Genomic DNA, 15,192 nt, shown 5'->3' with positions numbered 1-15,192 from the left:
GAAGTGAGAACAACTTCAACCAGTGTCAAAGAACGGATTATGTTCCAAATAAGATTACGTTAAATACTAGGTTTCAAAAGGGCCAGCTCCAGGCATCATGCAGGTGTAAATACAGGTGTTAGCCTGACATACACCCTCGAGGCTTTTTGGTCAAATTAAATAATATGCTGAGCTTTCCATCATTCATCCATCATTTGGGGCTAATGATATTGGAGACAGAAAATTGCACTCATGTTGGACGCTCTCAATGCGTCTGTCGGCGCTATTTAATTGAATTCACAGCGGTAATGTTGACACGCCACATTATGAACGACGTGCAGGCTGTGTAATGACGTCTTGCTCCAGCTGGACTTCCTCAGAGCCACTGGAAAATGTGCTTTCTCTTCTTTGCACAGCTTGGTTTATAGTGTGAAGTGTGGGGTGCAGCAATGATGTTACGCAAAGTGTTTAATTGTGTGTTGGCTTTACAGTATGCTTATTTAGAACACGGTCACATGTTGTGTGTTTATAACAGCACTTGAGTTTTGACATGGCCTCGGTGAGCAAGTACAAGGGGATGACACCTGACAAACATGTCTGCTGACTCCAGTAGAATCCCTTCACATTGTTTTGAGGATGGCGGAATCCTGCAATGTCAGCACAAGACCTCAACGCCCTCATTCACACACAAAATATATGTATCTTATATATATACACACTATTATATATACTCACCCCACCCAAAATAAACATAGAAATTGAAAATACAAACTCTGTTGTTGCTGACTTTGGTGCTTTGTCGAACAGCTTCACTTTTATTGTATATGTACATACTGTACATTATATCACAATCTATTTGAAGATATCAAGTGGGTGACATAGTGGTTATCAGCTGGAGCATGCATTTTTTAGCCTAATGCTCAAATCAAATGCAGGAGCATGTCTGTGTGAGGAGAGGAAAAAGTGTGCAACTTGAACGCTCTTAAGCACATTATGAAGCGTGACATCTCAGACCTGACAAATATTGAAATACTGTATACGTGTTAATGTCACAATCGCTATCCAAGTCTTCCAGCAATGCGATGAATAGTGAGAGCTAATCTAACCGAAGTCTAATTCCTTGTTTGTGTAAGCATACTTGGCCAATAAAGCTCATTCTGATTCTGATTCTGAATGTTGAGTGTTTGACCCCTGGCTTGAGCATGGGCTGTGTCCAAGTGTCCTTGAGCAAAGCGCTGTTTGAATATATTAGCAGGTTGTGTCAAACTCTCTTATCACAGCCTCTGTAATCTCTGTGTCTAAGAGTGTATGTGAATGCGCCACGCTAACATAGTCCATTTGTCGGTTTTACACATTTTTTTTACATTTTGTGCTGCAGAAAAACATCCAGGAGAGTCATTTCTGTCAAATATTCTTCAACCAATATGACCAGGTGTGAGGAGAGAAAAAATCATCAAATGCAAATTCAGCACACACTCGATGACAGACGTGTGTAATTTATGGAGAAATATGTTTCCCACCTGTTATGGGCTATTTGAAGGCATATCTACCTGTCTGTCTTGCTCAAATTGTGACATGTATATGCCATACCAGCTGCTGTTTTACATTTTTTAAGTTTCACTCACGCATAACATATCTAATTTGGTCTCTGAGAACTAATGCCTTGCAGAATTCAGGAAATAGCCTGTGTGCAGTGTGAGCATGAATAACTGTCTTGATTAATGAGTGCTTTCTCAACATGCGGCCATTGTCGTCACTGTTAATCCTGCACCTGAGCTGCTGGTGCAGGGTAACAGCTGCCAGGAGCTGCTGGGAAACCAAGATTAAGTCATTTAAGTAAGTCATTAAAATCTAGCTGTACAAAAAAAAGAAAGATAGCAAGAGCTATGCAGCTGCTGGTTGCATCCACAACACATCTTCACTAAGTCACTTAAACGGACAATGCGTGTAGCAGCTACAACAATTTCTCAGCATTTTTTGAAAGGAGCCAGATGAGTTGGCTTGGACAGCTGGTCAGGATACCTCCTGGACACCTCCCTGGAGAGGTGTTCAGGGCTTGTCCGACCAGTAGGAGGCCGTCACATACATTCATTAATTTTCCTGACCCTGCCGGATTTTAGCGATTGCGCCAGTTCTCTCAAATTCAACCAGTCTTTGCGAATTATGCGTGGTCTCGCAACTTTGTCCAATGGCCGCAACTTCTTCTTACATTTTCTGCCAATACAAACGCCCAATACGTCCATGTATCGTCCACCCACGTCCTCACTTCCTTGTTTCCACTGACAGAGATGTCGACGTGTGATGAGAATCACTCATCGTCTCTCATTTACCGACACAAAAATCACTGCTACGTATAGCTCACTCTTAACAGTTCCTCAATGTTCTCAACAAAAAAAAAGCAGAGGCAAACTGTAGGCAATGCAAAACTGCACATTTTGGACTGGCCTTTTATTGTGACTAGCCTCAGGCACAACTGTGCAATAATCATGCTGTCAAATCAGCATCTTGATAGCCACACCTGTGAAGTGGGTGGATTTTCTTGGCAAAGGAGAAGTGCTCACAAAAACACAGATTTAGACAGACGTGTGAACAACATTTGAGAGAGACAAGCCTTTTGTCAACATAAAAAAAAAATGTCATTTTTGAGTTCAGCTCATGAAAGATAGGAGCAAAAACAAAAGTGTTGCGTTTGCATTTTTGTTGAACATACACTTATTTTCATGTCCAAACTTTGTACAAATGTACAAACTTTCAGTAGATGACCAATTAAAAAAAAATAGTGACCATCTTAAATATTATTCAGCTCTTAAAATTGTTTATGTGTTTCTGGTTGGTTGCAACCTATAGCAGGGTAATACACAGCAGTACAATTTCACAGCACCCGAAGTGTTGAAAAAAATCAATACTAATCTCAAGGTAAACATTATTTATATAGTATTATTTTACTTTTTTACTGTTAATTTTTTTTTAATTTAAGTTTTAATTATTTTGCATTATGCTACAATACCATTAATATTTGATTTCCAATGGATGGTGAGTAAATTAATGAAGTCTTTTCCTGTACTTTTCCATAAAAAATGCACCTGGAGCACAGACTATTTTGCACACGCATACACGTGCGCACACACACACGCACACGCACACACAAACACACACACACACACACACACAGCACTGCATAGCATCACCATTGTCCATTTTACTGCAATGGTAATCTACATGTTTAAAACCTCTATTAGTCTCAGAATGTTTTTCTTTTAAAGATGGCCATAGTCAATATACAGTAGTTACTGTACCAGACTACCACTAGACTCCAGCATAACACAGACTGCTGCTAGCAACTATTTATACATGAATAATCTCTTTCATGCATCCATTTTCTATGCCGCTTATCCTCACTAGGGTCGCCGGGGTATGCTGGAACCTTTCCCAGCTGACTTTGGGCGAGAGGCGGGGTACACCCTGGACTGATCACCAGTCTATCGCAGAGCACATATAGACAAACAGTCATTCACACTCACATTCATACCTATGGACAATTTAGAGTCGCCAATTAACCTAACATGCATGTTTTTGGAATGTGGGAAGAAGCCAGAGTACGCGGAGAAAACCCACGCTCACACGGGGAGAACATGTAACCTCCACACAGAGATGTCCAAATGGAGACTTGAACCCTCCTCACTGTGTGGCCAACATGCTAACTACTCGGTCACCGTGCGGCCATGGTATTGGTACTGGTACTTGTATTGTATATTTCTTAGCTACCTTTTGAGTGTTAAGTTGCTGTGTGATGAGTTTAGCGTTCTTAGTAAGATGCCACCGTGAGTCAGGCTGTTATATTGAGTAATGACCTGCAATTTCCAATGAGTTGACAAGCTCGTCATGAGTTTCTTTCAGAGCTCCTGTCTGGCTCCTTTCAAATAAAGAGCTACCTAGTCCTCACAGACTTGTGCACTTGACGTGGACATGAAGCCTACAGTCCGGTGTGGCTTATATACTGTATGTACAAATCGTTTCTTCTCTCTAAATTCAGTGGGTGCGTAGAATTATGACTAAAAAAAATTGATGAATAGAATACGATTTTGCGAATATTGAAAACATGATTAAAAATACAAAATTGTTCATTTTTACTCGTCTCAAAAACATTGTCTTATCTTCACGATCGTCTTATATTTGGGCCAATGCCTTCCACCATATTGTCATTGACATTCTTAACTGCCTTTTCTGCAGATGGCACAAGTTTGATTCCGGGACGGCACCCTGGCACACACCCATTGGAGATGTCCAGTGTTGTTTCCAGATAAATGGGAGGTTTGCGACAGGTAGGGCATCTAATGTAAAAATTAAGCTGAACAAAGTCAGAAAAGTGTAAAAAATAATTTTATTACCGTTAATATTAAGATGTAAAAACAATAAAACATTGTTTAGTTTAACTTATTTTTCTTAACATTATTGCTTGTCACACAAGTGGAAAAGAAGCTTTCCACCGCTGCATTAACATAGAAAAAGACGTTGCTCCAAAGCATTACAAATGTATGAAGAAGTGGGTCTCAAATTACCAGACGTGGCCACTTGGGGGCGCCCGACTACCGCTCGATGAGGCAAAGAAGAGCAGCGGAGTCGGGCTGGGAGGGAAAGCAGCCTTTGAGGAGAAAAGCAAATCTCTCCCCTCAACTGTTTACCCTGACGTCAGTTTGCTGAAGTAGCTGTGGGCCGTCTCGGTGCCTGTTCTCTCAAACTGCGTGTCTGTCTCACCGTCATCCGGGGGAATAGATGAGCTCGACTCTCGAAAGTTTTCTCGCGTGGATCTCATGGAGGGGATGAAATGATCTTTGTGGCGCATTTAAAAGTGGACTAAAAACAGCTTTTACGATGAACACCTGCGCCTTTCTACTGATTCTTACCGTCCAGATCTACGCCGATGGCATCGAGGGGCCAACAGGTAAGACACAACACAAGTCCAAGTCTCCAAATGTAGTTTTCAACTTTTATGTGTGTGGTTAAAACTCCGTTGAGGGCAAAAGCAAAGGGAGTTCTGCCACACTAACTTTGTACCTCTGTGTTGCTCGATGCACGTTTAGGTGCCGTTTACCGCCTCCTCCTATGAATGGATGGGACTCTTTAAACCGTTACGACTGAACATAACCGTATAAAAAATGCTTTGAAAACTTTGTGTTGTATGACAATGAACTTTTGATTAAGACTGTATGTGGCTATGTGGTTAAGCGTGCCTGGGAGAAATGTGGGAAGCGCTTATTTCCCTAAACACACCACGACTGCTGTGCATCACTGACCAGGCAGCTTAGAAGATGTTTCCTCCACAATGGGAGAATGAAACTTTTAAATCTGGCAATTTTGATTCTAGAAGCTTGAGTACTATTGTGGCATTATTAGGGACTGGGTATCCCGATCATTGTCATGGCAAAAGATTATTCTTTTTTGCGTATGCTATTGATGCAATATTTCCGAGAAATCACTTATTAGAAAGCACTGACTGGTAGCGATAAAACGTTTAATTCAAACTAAGTGTGTGTCAGATTTTAAATAACTGGTGTTTGGTGATCTGGGTTCAAATGTCCATTGGAGCATCTCTGTGTGCATGTCCTCCGGGTCCTCCCACTTCCCCAAAACATGCACGTTTGGTTGATTAGATGCTCTAAATTGTCCATAGGTGTGAATAGTTTGTCTATACGTGCCCGGTGATTGACTGGTTACCAGTCCTGAGTTTACCCCGCCTCTCCCAGAAAGTCAGCTGGGATATGCTCCGGCTCACCCATGACCCTAATGAAGAGAAGCTGTATAGAAAAACAATGGCTTGGATGCACGTGTGTATTTTTAGTTTTACACAAACATGCATGGCTTTGTCCATCACAGTATGGCTATATTAAAGTACATTTTCCCTTAACTAATGCCATAACTAATATTTACATATTTATCATTACTTTTTTTTTTTTTTTTAAAGAAAAACTGCTTGTCAGTATGAGACAACAGATCATGAAGATGAATGGGCCCAGTGATATGAAGGGCGGAACATTACCACTTAACCAAATGCATTTATGTCATTGTTGTTTTGAATGTTTACTAGAGTGTTGCAATCTGTCTGTGTGTACTTTTACCGCCCCATTAGCTGCATCCATGGCGTCCCCTCGACATGGCTGATTCCCCTCCTCTCTGATTCCTTTCATGCTTTCTCCTCCATTCCACATGAGAAGAAATTAAGGAGTGTGAATGCAACCTTGACTCCCACAATCCACTGGGCGTCCCATTTGATTAACACTCTTTTGCATGAAGACCACACCTTCACCTTGGATGCTGAGAAACAGTTAAGCCTTGGCACTCCGTTGGGGATTGTTTGCCTTTTTCCACTCGATCAAATCCATATTTTCCATGACTCCTGCTTCTGCTAGGCTTGGTCCCGCCTGTCAGTTTGGAGGAAGATAAATTAGTAGCAGCCTTTGAAATATGAAGTCTCTCTGCTATACTAGACTGATTATAGTCAGGTTGATAAGAAGAAATATCTTTTTTTTTTTTAAAAAAAGAAAAACCTCTCAGCCTGAAAGAGGTTGTGAGCAAGAAAGTCCTGTGTGTGTGTGCGTTTTAAAGGTTTAAAGCCCAATCTGACTCTCCTCCGTTTGCTCAACTGGGAATAGAGTAAATGTTCACTTACCATCTGTCTAAGAACCCAGTGGTATCAATAAATGTTGCAATTATCCAGTGTCTCATTCCACAGTTTTAGCTAAAGTTAACATGGAATCCAAACGTCAAACGCAGTCCATTGAGGGAAGATCAACTTATGATTTTTTCCAGATTTCAAAGCAGTTTTTGACCATAGGAAGCAATGCAACTGGATATAATCTGCTCAGGGGTCAAATTGTCCACATTAAAAACTTTATTACTGTTCAGGGAGGGTTTTAAGTTGCATTTGAACAATTTTAACCGTCATGAAAGTGTAACAAGAACCACTATAATAAAACTAAACTAAGGACCTGTTTACCATCTAAAACATTTTTTTTCTTTTTGTTGTTTTAAAAAAATGTATTCTAGATGGAAACACTTTGAAAACTATAGCATTTTACACGGAGCTGCAAAAATTCCAAAACACGCTGCAATTTGCATATTTTTCCCGAATCGGGCACCAACTGCTTGGCCTCACAGTCTTATCCAGCTTTTTAATACTCAATACTTTGTGTATATTTCTTTATACAATTTGAGTTATGGAAATTTTGGGGCTCCGTTGTTCACAGTCAATGTACACTTGTGTTAATAAGCTTGTCCTGAAGTTGTGTCTTCAGTGTTAATAATGTCACGGTTTTCAAAAACTTTGAGACCAGCTTTTAAAAATTACTCACAAAAAAAGGCCATTATTGTGTAAACTAGTGGCCAAAAGACAACATTTATATGTGGTAGAGATGAAAACTTTACGGATTATGCCTTTTATCATTAAATCTAACCTTAAATCTGTTCATATCAAAATGGTATCAAAATCATATCAAAAAGTCCAAATCTTTGTCTAAACAAGAACATTAGTGTCACATGCTGGTGTTTTATAGGTATTTCTTGAAGTAAGTTGTCTGTTAGAACACAACTTTATTCAGCATTTAGTAAGTATAAAAGACAAAGCATATATTCTTCAGAAAGTAATTGTATACTTTGTTCCAAAAAAACATAACAAATGGTAGTCATTACGTTTCCAGTTAGCATCTTCTTGATAAAATTAATTTGTATATGTATTGTAATTAACTAATTATGCTGCTGAAATTGTACTGAAGTGCCAGGACACGTACATTTCCTGGTTCTATGGCTATCATCACACATCACATCATCACATCTTCATTTCCATCACAGGTAGCGTTTTTGTGGTGTAAACACACACAAAAAAAGCACATTTATTGAGTGAATCCTTTTGATCAATGATTCTCAACTGTTTTCAGTGGGTCGCGGGTCTTAATCTTGCGAATTAATTCTCGAGAGAATTTTTAAAGCAGTAAGGTGTCATCTGTTAATGCTCCTATAGGTGGCGACAATGCGACAATTTCCCCTTTTAGTGCTATTTGACATCTGCTGTCATAGAAGAAGACCAACAATGTTTCGTAAAATAGTCTGCCATTAAGATGTGGAATGTGTTAGTCTTGTCTGTTGTTGAGTCTTAGAAAGTGTTTGTAATTATTTTTTGCTTATTATATATATCAGCTGTTTAAGTGGAATGTGGAAGACTTAGGTATCTATTTCATTGCTTTTCAATGTAAATTAGCATTGAGCTAACAAATTTGTTTAAATTACTTTTATGTTGAATGTCACAGGACCATTGTTTTGTATCATAAGTTAGTTATAATAAGACTAGCTTTATTTCTGTGTGTGCCATTTTACAGTGCTTCAAAGTAAAGGCACTGTAATGGAACTCAACTGGAGTCTTTATTGAGAACCTGTTATCTGACCTAGCAAGTAGAGACTAAACATTGGCGGGAGTGGAAAAGAAAAACATCCATCCATCCATTTTCTATGCCGCTTCTCCTCATGAGGGTCGCGGGGGTATGCTGGATCCTATCCCAGATGACTTCGGGCGACAGGCGGGGTACACCCTGGACTGGTCGGAAAAGAAAAACCTTCAGACACTTTTTGTAAAATAAATTGGAGTTAACCTAAAGTATTCCTGAAATGTTCCACACCACAAACCTGTTTTGTGCATAGTGTTATTTTGAACTACCTTTAATTCAAACTGCACTGTCTTTTCTGAGGTGAAAAATTCCTGCAGTTTGGGTTGTCGCTTGTCATTAAGGAGTTATGAGGGGATCCTTCAGCCAAACCAGTTGAGACCCACGAGAAGTCAAGACTCTTGAGGCATATCTTTTTTCGTAAAAGGCTGTACAACAACAGTCACTTGTACGACTTTAAGTAGGCTCAAATGTAAAGTTGCGCTGTATACTGTTTTTACTTACTTCAGTGAAGTAATGTGAAACAAGCTCCTATGTCTTGTTGAATCATGAGGTGGAATACTCAACTTTTCACAACATGAACATAAAGGATCTGCAATGTGGGCTGATGTAGACATGAAATAATCAATAGAAGTGAACAGACTTTAACAGGTGATCATGCTGCAGGCAGACAAAAGCAAGACACAGAAGAGATTAATGAGGAGATGGGGTACATCTACTTAAGAGCGCCAACTTACTGTAGCTGTAAAATAAATACTGTTTTCTTCTTAAAAGGAATGCTCGTTGGAAATGGGCGCCCTTTTTTATGGCTAAGGTTGGTAATTGTTGCATTATTCATCACAGCATGGCAGCCATTTGTACCTGTTAAACTGTGCTTCTTAAGAGTCCATTATACGTGTTCGCTATAATGGGCATCTAATTGACCAGGCGTTGGTGGATTTATGATCAGTATAGTGGAAAAAAAGCACCTTTTTCGAAATAAAATGCAGCCTTTTTGGAGCTCAGGAGTTGCAGTGAATGCACAAAGTGGAAGTTGTCCCTGCAGGATCCAGGCCACCATCTGTGGGATGGAGGGTGGGGGGCAGCAGAGACGGGGCCTGGGTCAGACTGTCTCCTACTGAAAAAGTCTGGTTGGGTTCCATCTTTGTGGGCAGTAATTCAAAGAGCAGATGGAAAACTTTGCATCAAGGAGAGAGAGACGTTAAAGGAGGGAGGGAGAGACGGAGGGAGGGATGAGAGAGAGGGGCTGGGATTTATCCGGATAGATTGTTTTGTTTTAAAGCGAGGCCACAGACAGATTCGTGGCGGCGTGTGCCCCCTCAGCACTAATATGTGTGTGTGTGTGTGATTAAACGAGTCGCTGATGAGTGGACTCGTCAGATCTGCAGCCTGTCTCTTTTGCTTCATTGTCGGATCCTTTGTGATGTGGCGCTGTGTGGACAAGAGCCTGCCCACAACTGGTCCTTAATAATCTTACTACGTGTTACAAGGAATTGTGCTGGATGCCAAATCACATAATGTGTGGCTCATCACAGTGTCCTTTCTATGTCTTCAGATTGCCCCATTTTCTTTTCTCTCCAACTCACACGGCCCAGGATTTAAGTTAATACATGTTTCAGTCATGTTTTTCTCACCATATGCAGGACATGACCTCAATAACCCATTGTTCTTTAAAGACAGTGTTTACCCTACCATTATATTAGGGGGGTGCCCCGCCACCCCATCGGAACCCACCTGCTCCCCCTAGAAGGTCAGTGAAAATATGTCACGTCAACCACTGGAAAAGCAGACAAAAATATCTGCAATTTTTTCATAAAAAGAAATGTTCCGACTTTCAGATTAATATTAAGTAGAAATAAATGTTCAGTTTACTACTTTCATGAAAAGAAATAGTGTCCGTCAGACCCATTCTATGTTGATGTCCATCGCCGCCATGCACCCCGTCCCGGCCTGCACGCCCCAAGGCTGGAAACATTAGGTAACACTGAAAAATTTACACTTTTTTATGCATTTTGGCTTTCACATTTTAGGTCACTTGGCTTGTCACCTTTGGGTATGGGAATAATGACAGCATTGCGGTACAGAGATTCTGTGCTAATTATTGTAATATTCCGGAATATAGAGAGCACCGGTATATTAGCCGCACCCATTACATTCAAAGAGAAAAAAGATACACATGTACATAGTATATAGGCCGCATCAGGTGTCCACGTGGTAACATGGGACATTTAGTATATGGAAAGATTTTTCTACTTTTGATTAAATACATGTTTTTCTTGAGACAGCAACGAACAGTGCGTGTAACATGGCTAGTTAAACAGTAGCCTACCAGAAAAGTCATTCATCGCCGTCCTCCTGGGAACTACAACGACTAAAGTCGTCTTCTTTAGCGTCAGAATTGAACAGCCTCATAATTCCTTCGTCACACACTTTGTCAGTCTCTTTCTTTCGTTGTCACTCCCGGTATCACTTTTGTCTCGAGGCAAATTAGCTCTTTAGCTTGAGCTGTCCTTTTCATCACGCAGTAGTCCAGCCTTTATGGTAAATTACGTTGAGATTGTTAATTTGACTATAGCACAACAATTTCAGAAAAATTTGGTTATGTTGCAAATTTGCGACAACAGGCATAATGGTCTGTAAAAATACAGTAATATAAGATTAAGAAACTTAGTTTCTTATATTATAAGAAAATAAAGTGATTTTTTTCTTAATAACAGAACAGAGGACAACATCTGTTACATTGTAACAAGTGATTTTAAACAGAACAGATAACATTTTTACCCTTTTCATTTCCCCGGGGCATCGCATCAGCCACCTGCTGTACATGACATGCACTGGACCAGTAAATTGTGCATTGTGTCACTATCTGTGAGAACAGCTTGCCACACTGGGACATTTTTCTGCAGAGTTCTGACTTTGTCTCACTGTTTTCCAAACCACTTCATGTGTCTTTCTCCTTGTAGTTGCAGTTGATGTCTGCCTTGCAGAAGGTGTACAGTTTTTTTTGCATCTTGCTCTGCATAAAAATAAATAGCAGAAATAGAATTTATACCCCAGCATGGTATTTATATAAAGATTATTGAAAATAACTAGGCAAAATAACAAGGATTTCCTAAAGAAAATCTGTCCTGAAAGCTGTTTCTGTGTAACATTGTTTAGCAGTTAGCATTAGCTTTACGGCCAATGTCGCTAATATGCTACAAACTGGAATATTATAACTTCAAAATACTTGTCACCTCAACTTTTTCAAGTGTCTGAGCATACATACAAACAACCTGAGCATTCCTTGGATATCTGTGAGCGCCATCAGACGTGCACATCTGCAGTAGCACACCCGTCCAAAACCTGAGAACTTGAGGTAGTCTAACTTTAGTTCTGTGGTATTTTGTATATGAGTGGGTTCAAAAGAACGGCAAGACGTATTTCACAATGTAGCTTTCTTTATTGCCAACCTCAGACAAAACAAGCCGTAGAACTGCGTCATTGTTATGTGTTAATTTTGTTTACAGTTCATGTTGGATTTTATTTCGTGCGCTGCTTAAATTTGCTGTGCGCTGAGAACGCTGAAGCAGCTTAGAGGGAACTTTGCTCGTCACACGGAGGTCACCTCATAACGTAGGCTGTATAAGCACACAATAAGCAGGTGAGTATTTTTATCTTAGCACAACTTACCTGATATACGGTACAACGATTATTACTAATTTCCCGCCTCTTTGTTCTCCACATCACAAATGGCGTCGCCATCTTGCATCAGCAGGAAATATTTCTGTCACACACCAATCCTATCAGAAACAAGTGCATGCCAAAATGTTTCCAGGTCCATACTGAATATGCACTAACCGGCGTTGGGGGAATGCAGACGCTTTCCTGGCTGATTGCTTGATTCAAGCGGTATGTCGCATATTTGTGACAGTAGGCGTTAGGGTTGTCACAAGACGAGATTGGGCCTACGAGAACGAGACGAGGCAAGATTTTTAACATTACTTTATCAAAAGTACAATGAAAAAAAATAAATATGAAGATTTATTGCAATCTACTAATGAAATTTCTATTAGGTTACACTCTTGTGCATTCTGTGTGTATATGCTACCGGCCTCACCTCCACCCACAGAGACAAAGAGATTGTGTGACTGGCAAAAGAGCTCACTTCGTTCATGCCATTGTTCTATAGAACAAACGTGAATCCTCTTCCTGCCTGTTTGGAGGCGAGAGATGAGGAAAGCAGACACGCATGCACATGGCAACATATTGAGGCTGACAAACTTATCAAGTTGATTTTTAGTTAATTTTTTATGATTAATTGACTAATTTATTATCGCCTTAGGCGTAGTGCCCACGAGACATTTTTTTTCTGAACGAGAAATCTTGTCACGTTTTAATCTTGCGAGATCTTGTGACCCCCCTTGTAGGCGTTCAAAGCACGATCGCTGCATAAAACGTGATATGAGCGCTCACTTCACTACTTCCTGAAGCTGCACTCTAAGTAAGCATCATGGCATGTGTAGTTTTAGCCATAAATGAACCACCTCCCTGTACAAGCCGCAGGGTTCAAAGCATGTGAAAAATGTAGAGGCTTATACACCGGGAATCATGGTACTCAATCCCAAAACCCAACATGTCTATCAACATTAAATTACAGGGGCTAGCAATGCTAATTTCTGGTACTAATAATTGTGCTTATTGTTTTAACTTTACATTCTAGTGTTATATTCAAGAGTAACCACACCCACAACATGATTCCCATTTATCCTGATTAGCCCAATTCTCATTTTGCCTCACGCATAAAACACTTCCTTCTGGAGTTACAGCCAGTAAATATCGAAGAACACACTGTACTTGTGTACATGATACCATAGCATGAGAAAAAGAAGATTACTGCTTTTAACTGTAAAGCAGGATCCCGTTTTGCCTGGATTTTCTTGACTTTAAACTCATGCTTATGTCACATGATACTGCATGACCTGTGCTGCAAGAGTGCTGAAAAGAACCACTCACAGGGAAACTGCTTTGACAGGAGATTATTATATCCTGTCAAGATCTCTTTTTGACATTGATGAAAGGCCAAGAGAAGTCTGTGGGGCTAATGATTAGGAAAGAAAAAGCCCAATGTAAACTCTTTTGAGAAAAGTTAAATGACCATGAATACATCACCAATGAGGGAATTATCAAAGCAACCAGCTCACGAATGCATCATTAGGTGAAAAAGACTCACTGACACACATTCTATTCAATACATTACAGACATAGAGGTACTGATCTCCCTTTTATTCTTCCGGTTCCATTTTCTACTGCTTCTGCTTTTGGTTCTTGATATCTGCTTTGTCGTTTCAATAGCACATTTGAAACTTGCCCTGGGTGGCGTCTGGAAGGTGTGGTTGAATATGCTTAATGATGCACTGCATACAAATATGTATAATAATTGAGTTAATCAACAGCTTTATACTTTAGAATCTTTGTAAGTGGAAGAATCCAAGCACTGATGTCTACCGTCTGTAAGGTTTGACTGTGGCGGATTGTTCAGTCCTGACATTGATGCAGCTGCCACTACAGACTCCTCATGGTGACACCTTCCAGCACCCTGGAAGACATGCCAAGACTGACAAATTGACAGTCGTTGGGCTGCCTTGACTCGTCTCCTCCGTCTTCACAGCAGCGCCTTCTCAGCTCCCTCTGTCAGGCTTATTAATGTGATATTGATCTCTCAAACTCTGGCAAGTCCATTTTACATGCATTTGATCAAAGTGGCATTCTGCTTATGGAGGGTGAGTTTGATGCAGGAGAATAAATTAGCCACCCAGCCAGCCATCCAGGACTTGCATGGCGCACACACAAGAAGCTGCTTTTACAGCACTGGAATGTTTAGCAGTGTTAATATATTTTGGTCATATTTTGCCATTAATAGACATAATATCAGGATAGAACAATTAAGTAATAATTAAGACCATGTGTGCGTACACCCTTTTTCCCCGGTACTTCTTCTCAAGGGACACTTGGAGACACAGTGTAGTAGTCAGTGTATAGCAGTACAGATTTAGTGTCCACTGAAAATAACTAAAAAAACAACCATTATTGTCTTAATAACTGCCAACACAAACGAGTACCATGGTAATTGTGTCTTGCCTACAGTGAAGCACAGTGGTGGTAGCGTCATGCTCTGAGGAGGCTGCATGAGTGTAGTGTTTTTGTAGTTAGAGCGTAGAAAACCTGTTTACGACCTTCTAAATACTGTATGTTGTTTTAACATTATTAGAGCCTGCTAGACATGAACTAACACCCATACAGTGCCTTTACTCTCATTTTAGCCAAGATAGTAGACATAATATGAGTAAATAAGCCATTTAAGATATGAATAAGACTCGTGCTTTTGTGTGTTGCTATGAATGTGTGTTCCCTAGGGGAGCTGAGTGGCGGGTGGACAATATCATTCACAGCGTCTTTGAATGCATCTTCTAAATGCCTTATATAGTGGTGCCTTGGTTAACATCATTAATCCGTTCCAGAAGGTCCGACTCAAAACAAAATGGACTCTAACCAAAGCAAATTTTCCCAAAGAAAATAATGTAAATCCAATGAATCCATTCCAGACACCCAAAAATATTAACACAAAACACATTTCATAGATAATAATTATAGGTTTGCTTGCAGAAAATTATGCAAAAATAATTACAAATGACAAATGAATGCACAACTGCACGTTTAATATTACTTTTACGTAGTCGTTTTGGAAAAAAACCCCACAAAACCATCAATTAACAAAATAGCACAAAATAAACACATTATT

General features: G+C 40.0%; 1 protein-coding gene across 4 annotated transcripts in view; it reads left to right on the top strand.

Annotated features, from left to right (window-relative positions):
• The first annotated feature begins 4,600 nt into the window (after positions 1 to 4,600).
• ptprub (protein tyrosine phosphatase receptor type Ub) overlaps positions 4,601 to 15,192 on the top strand; it is a 251,866-nt gene continuing 241,274 nt past the window's right edge. For 3 of the 4 annotated variants that reach the window (XM_054781887.1, XM_054781886.1, XM_054781888.1), the window contains exon 1: positions 4,602 to 4,921. In XM_054781887.1, the coding sequence (XP_054637862.1) occupies positions 4,852 to 4,921 (70 nt within the window). In that variant the 5' untranslated portion in view covers positions 4,602 to 4,851. Of the gene's footprint in view, positions 4,922 to 15,192 lie in introns of all 4 variants that reach the window. The other variant, XM_054781885.1, reaches the window with a different exon arrangement.

This window comes from Dunckerocampus dactyliophorus, chromosome 7 (genome assembly GCF_027744805.1).
Source record: "Dunckerocampus dactyliophorus isolate RoL2022-P2 chromosome 7, RoL_Ddac_1.1, whole genome shotgun sequence".
Taxonomy (NCBI): Eukaryota; Metazoa; Chordata; class Actinopteri; order Syngnathiformes; family Syngnathidae; genus Dunckerocampus; species Dunckerocampus dactyliophorus.
The sequence above is the reverse complement of the archived record's forward strand: the minus strand, read 5'-3'. Positions and strand labels throughout refer to the sequence as shown.